Source organism: Pseudochaenichthys georgianus, chromosome 13 (genome assembly GCF_902827115.2).
Source record: "Pseudochaenichthys georgianus chromosome 13, fPseGeo1.2, whole genome shotgun sequence".
In the NCBI taxonomy this organism is placed as follows: domain Eukaryota; kingdom Metazoa; phylum Chordata; class Actinopteri; order Perciformes; family Channichthyidae; genus Pseudochaenichthys; species Pseudochaenichthys georgianus.
The window spans coordinates 9,753,055-9,768,515 of record NC_047515.1 but is presented as its reverse complement, the minus strand read 5'-3'; the positions used below and the strand labels follow the sequence as shown (position 1 = coordinate 9,768,515).

Genomic DNA, 15,461 nt, shown 5'->3' with positions numbered 1-15,461 from the left:
GAAGACATCTATTTGACAATTTTAAGATTTCCTCAAATGCTGTTGCCATGCTCACTATGAAACACGGTTTTCTCACAACTTCAGTTCAAATGCTTGAAATGGCCCAAAACGTCACAGGTTTGGTAACGGTAATCTAAGCGTATTATGGGGCGTCTTAAAATGTCGTTGCAATGGCGACAGATCATTCACCATCAAGTTAGTTCAAAGGTTTAAAGTTCAAATATTCTGCTGCTTTCATGTTGAATATATGCAAGAAACTTTTTTTTAATTCAATTCCACAATTTTTTATCGTCCTTTCTCATTAGAAAACATTATTTTCTAGCCGATATTATATTGGTTTAAAATGAACCACCACTGTGCCTTTTCCCACTCCAGCATCAAAGGACAAGGACATACAGATGCTATTTAATGAGGTCATAGTAGTGTCCTCACACCTTCTCCAGATTCATTAAAGCTTGTAATTACCTACATGCTAAATAGTCTTTTAAGGCTTAAAGTTAATTAGACATGTTTTCTGTTATTTAGGCTCTTGCAGGTCCTTATTTCTACACATGGGGTGACCATGGTGGTATCCTGATGGCGATCGGACAAGGAGGCGCCACCACACAACTCAAGTAAGTCAAATAACCTTTTGAAATGTTCCTCTAGGACAGGACGTACCATAAGAAGAAATAATCACATTTTAGCTCAGAGGCAAAAATCTGTCATTACATTATTTTTCAATAGACTGAAACATGAGACCGCCTAGAGGCTGCTTTGCCACTGGAAGGCTTTCATTCAGAATCCCCAAACAGCTTGAGGAAATCTAGGGTGAAGCACATAAATGGCCCCTTCCCCAGTGGATGTGCTCATTAGTCAGCAGAAGCATATTGTGTGAATGTGAAGCGGCTTGATGTAGAGAAATAGGCAAATTAACCATCCCTCAGTAAACAGAGGTGTAATATAACACCTCTCTGTAAACAATGGCCTTAGAGGCTATTCATATCCATGTGAAAACATCTGACCTTACTTACAGCTAGAGAGAATTCTGTTATTGTAAATAAAAAAATCATTGTTGCTTGCTAAAAAAAACAAGTTAAATATTTGGCATTTTCTCGTAAAGGTTCAGCACGAATGAAGGCGAGACGTGGACCGACTTCCAGTTCTCGGACAGGGAGGTGTATGTTTACCAGCTGCTGACGGAGCCCGGAGAGAAGAGCACCATCTTCACCATCTTCGGGTCCTATGCCGACCAGAGGCACAGCTGGCTAATCCTGCAGGTCAACACCTCCGACGTCCTGGGTAGGTAGAAAGTGAGAAGGACCTCCAGAAGGGGGTAAAGGGATTCTTCAGCTCTTAGCAATAAAAGTTAACATCAGCTATCATCGTACTTTAGCTGTAGTTCTCAACAGAGAGATTAATACAAGGAGATATTTGTTGCTAGTTTTCAGCTTTATATTTGTATTTTGGCCTCTACTGTAAGCTCTTTATTTTTGTCATACTCCCTGAGCCGCAGCACCTCTTTTCACCCTCTGTCTGAAACCAGAGCCCAGGCTGCTCTGACTAATCAATCACTTAGAGATGTCCCACCCCTTAGCCAATCAAGGGGTTGGAGCTCTAGTCAATAGAAGCGTGAGTGTTACACAGTGATGTCACTATGTTACAGAAAGGAAGTGGAGACGTTTCAGGCAGGGGGGGAGAGAACCTCCCTCTGGAGGGAACATAGGGATTTTAGCGTCTGCAAAAAATCAGAAAATTAGAAACAGTTAGTTACAAATGGTTGGAAGATAAGGAGGAAGGACAATCAATACTGTATATAGTCAATGTGAGGTAAAGTGTGTCGCCAATGGAACCGGTTCAAACTCAAAGTGGCGATGAGGTCTGTGAAGCTGACAATTGAGCGGCCCGACCAAGCAAGGAGGCAGAGGCAGAACGTCCAAAATTATAACCCGGTGTGGGCATTTATTAAAACATGAACACCTTACACATAGCCTCAATCCTGCTGCTGCTGTTCACGTGAGCCCAGCCTGCAGCCACCAGGATCTCACACACACTCCCTGCCCCTAACAGCCAGGGAAACAGAGCCTAAATACCCACATACACTAATCAGCAACTAGACACCGGTGAGGGGGGAGGAGACAACACAGGGCACCAGGTGCACACAATCCAGCAACAGACATAACGGGAGGGGGAACACTTTTCAAACACAAACAGATAACTGAACAGAATTACACACATACAAACCCAACTAAACGCAGTCAGCACTTGAACAATTAATGCCACTTAACGCTATGATGTCTACACCCCCACATATTATTTGCACTCGGATTATTCTTAACCGCTGTCATTCTAGCATAAGCACTTTCGGAGCTCTCGCTAACTCCGCTATCTTGTCAGGCGGAGCCGAGGAACCGACCAGCACCTGCCAGACAACATTTCAATTAATACGGTTTAATCCTTTAATAAATACCATCTCAATAATTAGTATAAATTATATAAAATGTGCAAATATGCCATGCCAAACGGTACTGTGCAATCACGCTAATAAAGTGCAAAACCATTCACTAAAGTGCTGAGTTACCAGGCCCGAAGCCGTCAGTCCACAGTGACGAAGTTACCTTCGTCACAAGGTCTTAAAATGTATGGAAAGGGTCTTAAAAAAGGTCTTAAAAGGTATTACATTTGACTTCAGGATTTCTGCATATACCCTGATACAGAATATGTGAGGTTTGTGCTCCATACAATTTATATAATATAATTTACACTATAATACAATAAGTAAGAGTAAAAACTATCTTGAGCAAAAGGTAAATACTGCAAAAATACTATTAGGTAAAGGAGCTACAATAAATTAGACCCTCCAGAAAAACGCGATTCTGCGATCGCATAATTTACCGCATAATCAGCAAAATGGCGCAGATTTTTAAAAGGCCGCATATTTATCAAAAGGGCGCATAATCCCCGCATTTTTCCACACAAAGTTGAGAAGAAAAAAAGTTAACTCGTCTTGACGTGAAGTGATGATGATGACGCGACGTCACCAGCTCGCGCATCACAGAAGGTAAACAACACCGTAGAGTGAATGTGTGGAGCTCACACGAGAGAGAAAACACCAAGATGAAAAAATCTAATCCATCTCATTTACTGACGAACATTTCTGCTAAAGACCGGGCAAAGCAGTTCCCCGATGGCTTGCACGAAAGTGGGGGGAAACTATTCTGCACCCCGTGCAACTCTGTGTTGGAGCATAAGAGAAAATCCACGGTGACGACCCACTTTGATTCATTCAAACATTCCAAAATGCTTTCTGCTGCTGCGGACAAGAAAGCCAAACAACTCACGTTCACCGAGGCATCGACCTCCAAAACCCTTTCGAGGGCTACAAGAAACGAAGTGAGTAGCCTACAAGATTGAAGCTGGTCAGATAACGAACGAGTAAATGAAAACAGAATGAGGCGGAAAAGTGTGTGTGTGTGTGTGTGTGTGTGTGTGTGTGTGTGTGTGTGTGTGTGTGTGTGTGTGTGTGTGTGTGTGTGTGTGTGTGTGTGTGTGTGTGTGTGTGTGTGTGTGTGTGTGTGTGTGTGTGTGTGTGTGTGTGTGTGTGTGTGTGTGTGTGTGTGTGTGTGTGTGTGTGTGTGTGTGTGTGTGTGTGTGTGTGTGTGTGTGTGTGTGTGTGTGTGTGTGTGTGTGTGTGTGTGTGTGTGTGTGTGTGTGTGTGTGTGTGTGTGTGTGTGTGTGTGTGTGTGTGTGTGTGTGTGTGTGTGTGTGTGTGTGTATAATTGAATAGTAAAGGGGTTTAACGTTAGTGGCAGGTTGTGTGTGAGAGAGAATAAATAAGACAGCCCAATATTTATTTTTTCCGCATATTTTGCAACGTTCTGCATATTTCGCAACTTCCCTCAATTTCACCGCATAAAATCACATAAAACCCTGCATGTTTGATTGCATAATCAAGGATTTTTGCCCGCGTTTTTCTGGAGGGTCTAATAAATGGTTACCTCAAGAGTTGTGAAACTGTTAATTACAGCTACTGTACTGAGGATATTAAAGTGAGGATATTTCCTCACTTTAAGTCCTCTACAGGGCCATTAGAAAAGAAAACTAAAGACTGATCTACAAATGGACATCGAAGAATATTAGCAATTAAGTCAGAGAATGTCAAATATCTACAGTACCCTTCTGTCTTTTCTCCAGGTGTGCCGTGTTTGGACGCGGACTACAAGCGCTGGTCTCCGTCAGACGAGCACGGTAACGAGTGTCTGCTGGGCAGAGAGGTGACGTTCAAGAGACGCGCTCCCCACGCTACATGCTTCAACGGAGAGGACTTTGACCGGCCCGTCACCATCTCTAACTGCTCCTGCACCCGCCAGGACTACGAATGGTGAGGGACACACAGCAGCCCAAAGCATGCATGTTCACTATCAATGTTCATAGTGGAGGTATTGTCTGTGTCTCATGAGTCACTGAAATGGAAACATTGGTGTTTTTAGCATGTCGGTAAGGGGGTGGGATTTTAAGAAAGGAACACACCTGTATTTGTTAAACAAATCTGCAAATACATTTATCATCAGTCATGAAAAACTCTTCCATTCAATTATTATTAATGTGGCACAGTTTTTTAATTGGTAAATAGATATTTTACTCAAGAATTAAATACATTAACAATAATGGTAATAATAATAATAATAATACACTTCATTTGTGTAAATACACATGAAAAAAACATGAAAACAAGGATAGAACACCACATTAATTGGCAATATATGGATAAAATACACACACTTGATAGCAATTTTAAAACTAAGATACAAAATTCAAAACAAGATAATAAAGTATATATATATTATATACAGATTTCATATAACAAGATGGATGATAAACCCACATAATAATAATAATAATAATAATAATAATAATACAATTAGATATATATTATATACAAATCCCATATTTGCAGTTCCATATAGCTAATCCTCCAACACCATATTAAAATATCTGGCATAAACGGACATAAGAGTACAACAAATCAAACATCTATATCATTAGCTGTTATGTGAGTGGGACCTCTGTGGTGGATGGCACCGACTTTCAATAAAACTGCACTCCTGGCAAACCCAGACGTTGGTCAAAGCCTGCTCTGCACAATTGTATTTGTCCTGGAGCTCCCATCACCGCTCATAATGAGTCTGTTTAAGATGCACATCAGGTGCTGCCTTTAATCACACACTAACTTTTCCCCTCTCCCAACCCATCTTCTTCCTCCTCCTCCTCCTCCTCCTCCTCCTCCTCCTCCTCCTCCTCCTCCTCCTCCTCCTCCTCCTCCTCCTCCTCCTCCTCCTCCTCCTTTCAGCGACTACGGCTTCAAGCTGAGTGAAGACTTGTCCCTGCAGGTGTGTGTGCCCGACCCCGAGTTCTCCGGGGACCTCTACGCTCCCCCAGTGCCGTGTCCTATCGGGACCACCTACCGCCGCAGCAAAGGGTAAGCTGCTATTATTATTAGCAGTATTATTATCAGTATTATTACAAATGTGCAGAGTGAGATTTCTTTGTGTGGTCTATTAGCATAATGTTGGCATCTGCAGCACTACTACATTCCCTTTTACATGAGTAAGCCTATGAGTTGATTATTTATAGAGTTGTATTTATTTATTCTCCTTTTAGAGTTGTATAGACCTTTTGTCCATTTGTATTCCCAACACCTGTTTTTTTGTGTCATGGTCCCTAAATAAATGCCTTGATGCCCATTGCATCCTAATTAGGCTAAATCAAGAACCATGAATAGCATTTGTTTTGTTCCTAAACCTGTAGTACCGTAACAGGAGTGTTGTGTGGAACAGAGGTTCATGGATCAAGCTGCCAGGGACTGCAGATGAACATTTGCCTTTGTGGTTAAATCTTGCACATTTACATGATTGACTCAAAAACCTGTGTTAGTGAATGTTCACTTTATTTATCATGAATAAATGCATAAAAACATAAAATAATGACACCTAAGCTTGAAGGGAAACATCTAAGTGAATCGTCTACACCTATAGATAAAAGATAGAATTTGATTTGGTGTAGGGCAGTGCTTCTCAAAGTGTGGTCCGCGGACCACTGGTGGTCCGTGAGCGCCCCCTAGTGGTACGTGAGTATATTGGTAACATTTCACATTTGAAATAAATAAATACATTTAAGTTTTCCGCACTCTCGCAGGAATATCTCCGCAATGGAGCGAGCATAAGTTTTTGATTGCATGATATAGCCCAGATAAACACCTTCATCACATGTGGCCACTTGTTTGTACCATTTTCAGGCGATTTGTAAAAAACTGTGTTTTTGGATATTTGTGGAGTTAGGTGGTCCGCGAGTGTTTTTTTATTGGTTAAGTGGTCCTTGGTATGAAACAGTTTGAGAAACACTGGTGTAGGGTGATGCAAACATCATCACAACATAAGGAAATAAGTTGTAAGAGAAGATAAAAAATATAACGATTTAAAAAAGGAAATATTAACGATTGTAAAGAGAAATGTAAGGCTTTAATAAGGAAATGTAAAAAGAAACTAAATTAGAAAACTATTTAACTTTCAAAAGAATAAAGACAAACATTAACACCAAATGAACATAAACAACAACAAAAAAACAACTTAGTACAAGGAATAAGTGACAAACTGCAGTATATTATATTTTAAAGTGGAGGCTGTGCAGATTTTAAGAGGTACGGATATATAGATATATATATATATATTCAGAGGGATGAACATGGCGCACAGTTTTAAAAAAGAAGTGTGGAGAACACCAAAATAAACCAGTCTGTGAACAGACATGAGCTCCAGTGTCTTCTTTGATCAATCTTAAGTACGAGGTTCATATTTCTTTCATTTATCCAGTTGGCTTGTGGTCAATATGTTCAAATGTGAACCTCACCTTGTGCTTTATTATGATAATTAGGATCAACAGTCATCACCTTTCATACTTTTCATCTATCATCTCTCTACCTGAGAATTCCCCAGAATGCAAAGCAGCCTTTGTCATTTTTGATACTGATATGCAAAGCAGTGATGTTGTTTTGTGTGAGAGCTCCACCAAGTGTCCAACTGAGGGAACGTGTTTGTGTTGCTGCAGCTACAGGAGGGTCCCCGGAGACAGCTGCAGTGGGGGGGACGTGGAGTCCAGGCTGGATGGAGAGATGCTGCCCTGTCCTGTCGGAGGTAAACCTGCACAGCATACATCTGAGGAAATCATGCAGTTCTACATTTCACTCTCAGTAGAATTACATAGCTTTATTGTATCTAGGAATAGAGGAATTGTATCTACTACATATACTGTATGTTGAAATAACTATTTGAAAACATCACATGCTGATTTTCTTTTTAAAGCTTTGTTTAGTACATTGGTTAGAGATGGTTCAGATGTTTTAAAGTGAGGTTCTATGAGGTACAACTCACTCACAAATTTGAATTAAAGCCAATACAGTAGCAATAACACCAATGTGGCTTAATTAAAGCTAATGTAACTGCAGGATTATTGCTTTTTGGGTTGGTATCTGCATGGTGTAAACCAGTGGTTCTCAAACTTTTTCTGTCAGGCCCCCCCCTTGGAGAAAAAAAAAAGTCGGGCCCCCCCAACACAAATAGTCAGGCTCAGTGGCGGCGCCAGAGATTTCTTTTGGGGGTGCTGTGGGGTAGCTTGACATTTCATAGAGGGTGCTCAAACATTTAGGGTTTCCCATTAATGTACCGGTCGCTACAGTGGAATGTTCTACTGCAACACTCCCCACGCACACACAATGTACCCACGACGGTTACAATGAAAGCTCGATAATCAGCTCACGGCATATAGGTGTAAGCAGGGGTAAAGTGCTATTGTTATAGGTGGTGTGTGGACCTCACCAGTGTTGGGCAAGTTACTTCCAAAATGTAATATTACATATTACTTATTACTCTCTTTTGAAAGTAATAAGTTACATTATAAAATTACTGTCTCTGAAATGTAATGAGTTACACTACTTTAGTTACTTTTTTAGTTACTTTCACCAAAATAACATGGCGAATATGGCACTATTTTCACATGAATATTCTAGCCCTTGTCTATTTGTATACCACGAGCTGCAAAATGACCACCTAACCCCACTGTACAGGCGGGTACTTGTTTAGATATACCTGGGCAGGCTCTGGTTTGCCGTGGTATCCTGGCTGGCACCTGCGGGCCGCAGAGGGGCGGCGTAGTTTCGGGCAACGAAGACTGCTGCTCCGGGGTTGAGGGCGGCGAGTCAGGCGGGAGTAAGCTAGTGTCCACAAAGGAGGATAACGTGATGTCCCCATCTGGCCTGTTGCTACGGTCTGCAGTAGATGCAGTGTTGCTGGCGTTTAGTGATGGTTGCTATAACCATTTTCGTATAAATGATTATCCACAGATGTGTGTCACTGCTGTGGAAGCACTTTGGAAATGATGCACGCGCAGCAGAGCAGGTCACGCGCACCTAACACAATTTGTTGTTAGTATTTTTCGCTCTGTTCTCTTTTTTGAATAGAGGGCATAACATTCAACTGCCCCGAAGATCCCGACGCGAAGCCTGAAGGGTAAACACACCAGGTTTACTAATCTACCCGCACAATTTGTCTGGTGTCGGAATGTCTCGCTATGTTAGTACATTGTTAAAAAACAAAACACCATTTAATTTCGGGTTAAAATGTGTTGTAACTGCGTTACTGAGCATTGTAACGGGTAATATTTCACATTTCATTAGTAATGCGTTACATTACTTCGTTACAGCAAAAAGTAATATATTACTGTAACTCCGTTACTTTTGTAACGCGTTACACCCAACACTGGACCTCAAATAGGGGGGTCCGGGGGCAAGCTCCCCCGGGAAGATTTATTTTTAAATATTGAAGTTAAATGCATCAATCAGGTGCACTTTGAGAGCAAAATGAAGAGATCTATGGATACCTCTCTCAACACCCATTTGAAATAGAACTGTAAACAGATTTACTTTTTCTTTATAGATATTTTACAAATCACCCTTTTAAACTTTATTCTTGTTTTACTGATAGTATTTCATAACTGTTTTTCATTTATTCTCTTATTTTTTGATGATCATATAAACGTGTGCCTCAGAGATAATTGTTTACATTAATGGTGACCAAAACGTTTGAGACCCACTGAGATAACACTGAGAGAGTCCTTTAGCTCACTGAGTCTCTCAGTCTGACAGGAGAGGACTCTCCTCCACCTTGTTGTTGAAACAACTCCTTATATCCGTTAGCGTAGCTCGCTAGCACCAGAAGCTAACAACAACGATCTCCGATACCGGTGCGCTCTCTCTCTCTCGCTCGCGCACACAAAATGGCTCGTTCCACACACACAGAGCCGAGTTTTATTGAAACACAGAGACCCAGACGTAATAGTACTGTACTGTATCATATTATTTTCGAATCAATAATTTTTCAATTTATTATTTCTTTTTTTAATCTTTTTTTTTAATATCCATTTTCCCTCCTGGTCTCTCGCGCCCCCCTGGCATGCCTCTGCGCCCCCCACTTTGAGAACCACTGGTGTAAACTAAGTGTGATGTGTTATCTATAGAACATGAGGGTCTGAAGGGTCACCAAGTTGGAAGAAACAGACAGAACTTTCAGCAAAGCTGCTAAACCAGGGGTGGCCAACCCGCGGCTCTCAAGCCGCATGCGGCTCTTTGCCTAGTTTCATGCGGCTCTTCAGTTCATATCGAATTGTGTGAGTTTGGGGGAGAGACACTGACTCCTGACAAGTGTTGCACGGTGTACCGATCAGGGTGGGAATTTCACGACGGCCATGGCCGTCGTTGCCCCGCACTTTGGCCGTGATGCCCTGTTAACAAAAATGCAATTCACGGCCAAAGTGGCCTTTGTGCCCCTGTCAAAAGTAAAAAAAAATGTCCTGTGGTATTGGTATTTTGACTAGCAATTTAGTTAAATTGTTTCGTTTATCAACGCTACAACATAGCGTTTCGTGAGTCGGTTGTCGTTGTTGGGGGGAAAAGCAAACCGCTGTTTGCTGCTAGCGCTGTGATCGCGAGCAGGCTCCCGTGAGCGGGAGGGCGCTCCTTCACTACAGACTATCGCGCCACCTAACCATTCGCCAAAATGTTTTGAATACGAGCGGTAACCGGCCAAGCGCCGGGCAAAAAACAAAAAATCTTCTAATAAAAGAAAGTCACCGGAGGAGTTAAAAGAGTGACAGGGGAGTTGGCTGCAGTGCCGCGTCCTAAAACCCTTTTATAATCTATCGATTAGATTTATGATTCGAAAATTATAAAAGTAGGGTAGACATGTGGAGATTATACGGCTGAACAAAACGTGCATTTATCAAACAGGTTTGTTGTCACGGACCTTATTTCCAGCTATTTTCCAAAACCCTGTGGAGAAATCCCATTGCTTTTTGTGGAGGGAACCAGCAGCTTACTTCCTGGTTTCAGGACGCGTTACTGCACCTCTCAATATGATGCCAGTATAAACTTCTTCTGTCGGCTCTGTACATCAATGCCGACCTATGCTGACAAGTAAGTGAAGAGTAGACAATATAAAGGTATTGGTGAAATGTCCCAGCAGTTTAGGATAATGAAGGTTCTAATCAAATCAATTACATATAGCCATTACATGTCTAACTCCTAATGACAGGAAGGCAGAAAGTGCATTATACAAATAATAATACTCATAATAATAGCAGACATTTTTTAACAATGACCACAATATCATTATTTTAATAAACCAAATATGAACAATTGAGGAAAATGAGGAAGAACTGATGATTAAAATGTTGTAGTACAAGTAGTAATGTAGTTAGTGCATAACTTATTGCAACAAATGTGTTACTTTTCTTCATTATTAGTCGATTTTTTTTGGTGGACGAATGCTCCGGGCCAGTGGTTACAATGGTGGGGCCAGTGACAATACAATTTTACCCTTACTGTCTACCCCTGACTGACTTATGTGGTTTATGGCTGAATTTAACGTATACGTTTAAGAAACACTATTGCTATTCAGCCGTTTGTAAAACGACTGGTGTTGACGTTAATGCTACACTTTTCAGTCATGTTGATTGACCAGCGTAATTTAACCAAACAGCCTTTGTGCCCTGTCATGTGGCCTTTGTGCCCTTAAAAAAAATGTGAACGGGAAGGCCAAATGGCCTTGCCCCTAAAATGACGACATTCCAAGCCTGGTACCGATACTTGAAAGGTACCGCGATACCCTGCCGTTAAAAACGTTACGATTCCTCCGTTTCATTAGTATCGGTACTTTAAGAATGACGGGGGAAAGTACTCCGGTGAGAAAGCGCCGTTTTACTAAGAGCCGTGTGTGTTCAGCGCTCTGATTCCACTCCCTGCACTGCAGCCGTGCCTGCAGTCCCGCCCCTCTCAAGCACGCTCAAGTGCCCCCCCTCTCTCGTGCATACGCTAGCTGCCAGAGCATGTAAGAAAAAGAGAAGCATGGCTGCAAGTGGGAGTGCAACTGCCGCTGCGCCTCGGCTTGTTGACAAAAAAGACGTATTTTATAAGTATTTTAGCTATATCTCTGCCATTGAGGGCAAGCCTACGGACACCACGAGGCCTGTCTGTAAGAAATGTATTAATTTTATTTAATATGAATTCTTGACAACCTGCTCTGGCTCACTCACTGCATGAAACGCCAATTAAAAAAGAAAAATAAGTTCTACAACAAAGCCAAGCGATCAGGCAAAACTCGTGATTGGGAAAACTTCCGCAAACAAAAGAAACATGTTCAAAATAAACTTTGCAGTGCACACTGGGACTATATCGAAAACACACTCACCCAGAGTCTTGCTGAAAACAACACCAGACTATTCTGGAAATATGTCAAAGAGTGTGGAGCGGACAACATTGGAATCTCCCCTATTCAAGAGGGTGAAGACCTCTACAGTAGCAGCAAAGACAAGGCTGAACTAATCAACAAACAATTTAAATCTGTATTTACTAAGGATGGTGGTAGCCAGCCCTCTATATCAGGAGATCCAGCCCCGCAGATAGAAGACCTGATCATCACGACTGAAGGAGTGGCCAAACTACTGGCAAATATTAAGATCAACAAGGCTCGCGGCACAGATGGTCTAACCAATCGCATACTCAAAATGCTGGCCCCCCAAATAGGCCCACTGCTCAAGTGCATATTCACGCAGTCACTGCTGACAGGAAATCTACCTGATGACTGGCTGCAGGCAAACGTTACGCCTATATTCAAGAAAGGGGTCCGGCACACAGTCGCAAATTACAGACCAGTTTCCCTGACAGTAGTATGTTGTAAACTCCTGGAACACATCATTTGTAAACACCTGTTGAATCACCTGGAAAGGCATAATGTCCTCACCCCGTTCCAGCATGGATTTCGACAAAACCATTCGTGTGAAACTCAACTCCTAGTCACAATGCATGACCTGGCCAAATATCATGACCAGAAAATGCAACTTGATTTCTCAAAGGATTTTGACACGGTCCCACATAAGTGCCTGTTGCAAAAGCTGGCCCACATGGGTATAACCGGCCCAATACTTTATTGGACCACAACCTTTCTCATGCAAAGAAGCCAACAAGGAGTCGTAGAAGGGGTGAAATCAAGTACAGTTCACGTTGACTCTGGTGTCCCACAAGGCACTGTGTTGGGTTCATTGCTTTTCCTATGCTACATTAATGACCTGCCGTCACATGTAGCATCCGTTCTGCTCAGTATTAATCCAGATCCAGATCGAGACCAGCTGTGATGAACACATTAATGCATCATTAATATAATCTAGTACTTTGATATATGATTCTTAAATTGGACATTATGCACAATAAGTACTTTCACTTTTGGTACTTTAAGTATAATTTAATGCAAATGCTTTTGTACTTTTAGTTGTTACAGAGTATTCTTACACTGTTGTATTTCTACTTTAAGTAAAAAATATCTGGGTTACACCACTGCCTACTATCCCTCTCACACACTCATGATCATGTCAGTACTTTCCTCACAAACACTTTAATGATGTGTGTGTGTCCTGTCTCCTGTGCTCCTGCAGAGAGTAACGAGTTCATCCTGTACGCGGTGAGGAACTCCATCCATCGCTACGACCTGGCTACGGGCACGGACCAGGCGCTGCCTCTGAGCGGGCTCAGGGAGGCCGTAGCTCTGGACTTTGACTACGACAGGAACTGCCTGTACTGGGCGGACATCTCTCTGGACACCATACAGGTGTGTGAGGAGTTCAAGAATGAAGAATACCTTCATTATCCCTTTGGTTTTGTGTCGGTTGCTCCATTTAAGAATGCAATTTTTTTTTTTTTAAAGGATAAATAAAACATAGAATAAGAATGAATATACATAAGAAGTAAGAATGTGCAATAAAAAGAGAAAATAAAATAAAGGTATTTATACAAACATAAGAAGTCAAAGTTGAATGTTTAATTAAAGACAAAATGGATTAAAGGTATCATTAAAAACTTTAGAATTTCAAGTAAAAATGTGCACAGTGTACTACAATATCCATTTTAGAAATGAAATAAAATAAAGCTAAAATAATAAGAAAAATAAAAAATATATACAGACAGTACATAAGAAGTTAAAGTAAAAATGTGCGATAAAAAGGTCAAATAAAATAAAGGTATTTCTACAATTATTAGAAGTCACAATAAAATAGAAAATATATAGAATGTATCGAACCATAAGAAGGGAAAATAAAATGAACACATTGTACAGGTACTACAAAATATAACATGTGTATTACAACCTATACAGTGATGTATTTATGATATATAAATGCTGAATTGTGCAGTTTGAAGGGTTTGACCGCTGATAGTAAAGTAATGCCAGTCTGTTTCCAGAATAGTTTGTTTACAGCTCACACACCAGCTTGTTATGTCAATGTGAGAGCTGTGACTTGTGAGGAGCTTGTTCATCAGAAACACTTTTTTTTAAATGCCATCCCGTTAATTTGGGATGCGTACTCACTTGTGAAAGAAATGTTACTATGTCTGCCATATTTAGTCAGATACAGATATGATCACAGAGGACGCACATTATCAAGCCGTCTGTCTCCTCTCTCCTGCAGCGTCTCTGTCTGAACGGCAGCACAGGTCAGGAGGTGGTGGTGAGGAAAGACCTGCAGAATGTGGAGGCTCTGACCTTTGACCCTGTCAGCAGACTGCTATACTGGGTTGATGCTGGAGCCCAAACCATTGAGGTAAGTGTGTGTGTGTGTGTGTGTGTGTGTGTGTGTGTGTGTGTGTGTGTGTGTGTGTGTGTGTGTGTGTGTGTGTGTGTGTGTGTGTGTGTGTGTGTGTGTGTGTGTGTGTGTGTGTGTGTGTGTGTGTGTGTGTGTGTGTGTGTGTGTGTGTGTGTGTGTGTGTGTGTGTGTGTGTGTGTGTGTGTGGTGTGTGTGTGTGTGTGTGTGTGTGTGTGTGTGTGTGTGTGTGTGTGTGTGTGTGTGTGTGTGTGTGTGTGACATTTCACTCTTAAGATGCTGTTTGATTACAAAAATGTACTTCTCTTAATTGTTCAGTGTAGCAATTATTCATTGATTAGGTGTCATTTGGTCACATTATATGGAAGCTTGGGTTTTCATTATAGAAACTGACACATTTTGATACAAATATTCCTATAAAAAAATAAAAAGCCCTCAAAAACAATAAAAAGGTGTGTTGTTATACAATGCTGCATTGATTTGGAGCCATTGGGTCACATGATTTAAAAGAAAGACTTGTTAAGATATTTGTTGGGCCAAAGAGTGCATTTGTTAGAGATCCAGAGGTGAAGGGAGGAGATGGAGGGGGGTGACATACTGCATATGTGCCGGCAGCCAAAATCAAGACTTTTTTTAAATTATTGAAATTGAATTAAAGAGGCCTGTCCTGCTTATATAATCCCTGTACTGATTTGATGTTCAGGTTCTGAGTGGTCTCAGTGACATTGGTGAACCTGTTTTACTTGTGTTGTGTCTGAAGGTGTCTAACCCTGACGGCGACCTGCGTCACACTTTGCTCAACTCCTCTGTCCTGGAACATCCCAGAGCTCTGGTCCTGCTGCCTGGAGAGAGGTAACACACACACACACACACACACACACACACACACACACACACACACACACACACACACACACACACACACACACACACACACACACTATGATTTCCTGATGATCCTTGTTTAAAGGCAGTTTCTGAATATGTGCTGCATGGTCTCCGTGGATTGAGCACTTTAATAATGTTGCAGTATCTATGAAGGCACCTTGACCTGCTTTAATCATGAAAGTCTCCCTTTTTTATTTATTTATCTGTAATCTAAATAAATATTACACGACATCACCAGTTACCAAAACACCTTGCTATCAATATTAAGCTGACTGAAGGGACTTTAAATGAATAAATCAACATAAAAAAAGATTACAACAGTCGTTCCTCCCCCTGAATCACACTTTTGAGGAAGGGATGACCAGACAAAATGTCAACACTTTCCAAACTGTTGTAAC

General features: G+C 41.3%; 1 protein-coding gene across 1 annotated transcript in view; it reads left to right on the top strand.

The window, feature by feature from the left end:
• Nucleotides 1-15,461, top strand: part of LOC117456902 (sortilin-related receptor-like) — a 146,572-nt gene that overhangs the window by 96,327 nt on the left and 34,784 nt on the right. The window contains 8 exon segments of the mRNA XM_034096765.1: nt 526-614; nt 1,103-1,281; nt 4,174-4,360; nt 5,330-5,458; nt 7,084-7,169; nt 13,015-13,187; nt 14,044-14,175; nt 14,936-15,027. Of these exon segments, the coding sequence (XP_033952656.1) occupies nt 526-614; nt 1,103-1,281; nt 4,174-4,360; nt 5,330-5,458; nt 7,084-7,169; nt 13,015-13,187; nt 14,044-14,175; nt 14,936-15,027 (1,067 nt within the window).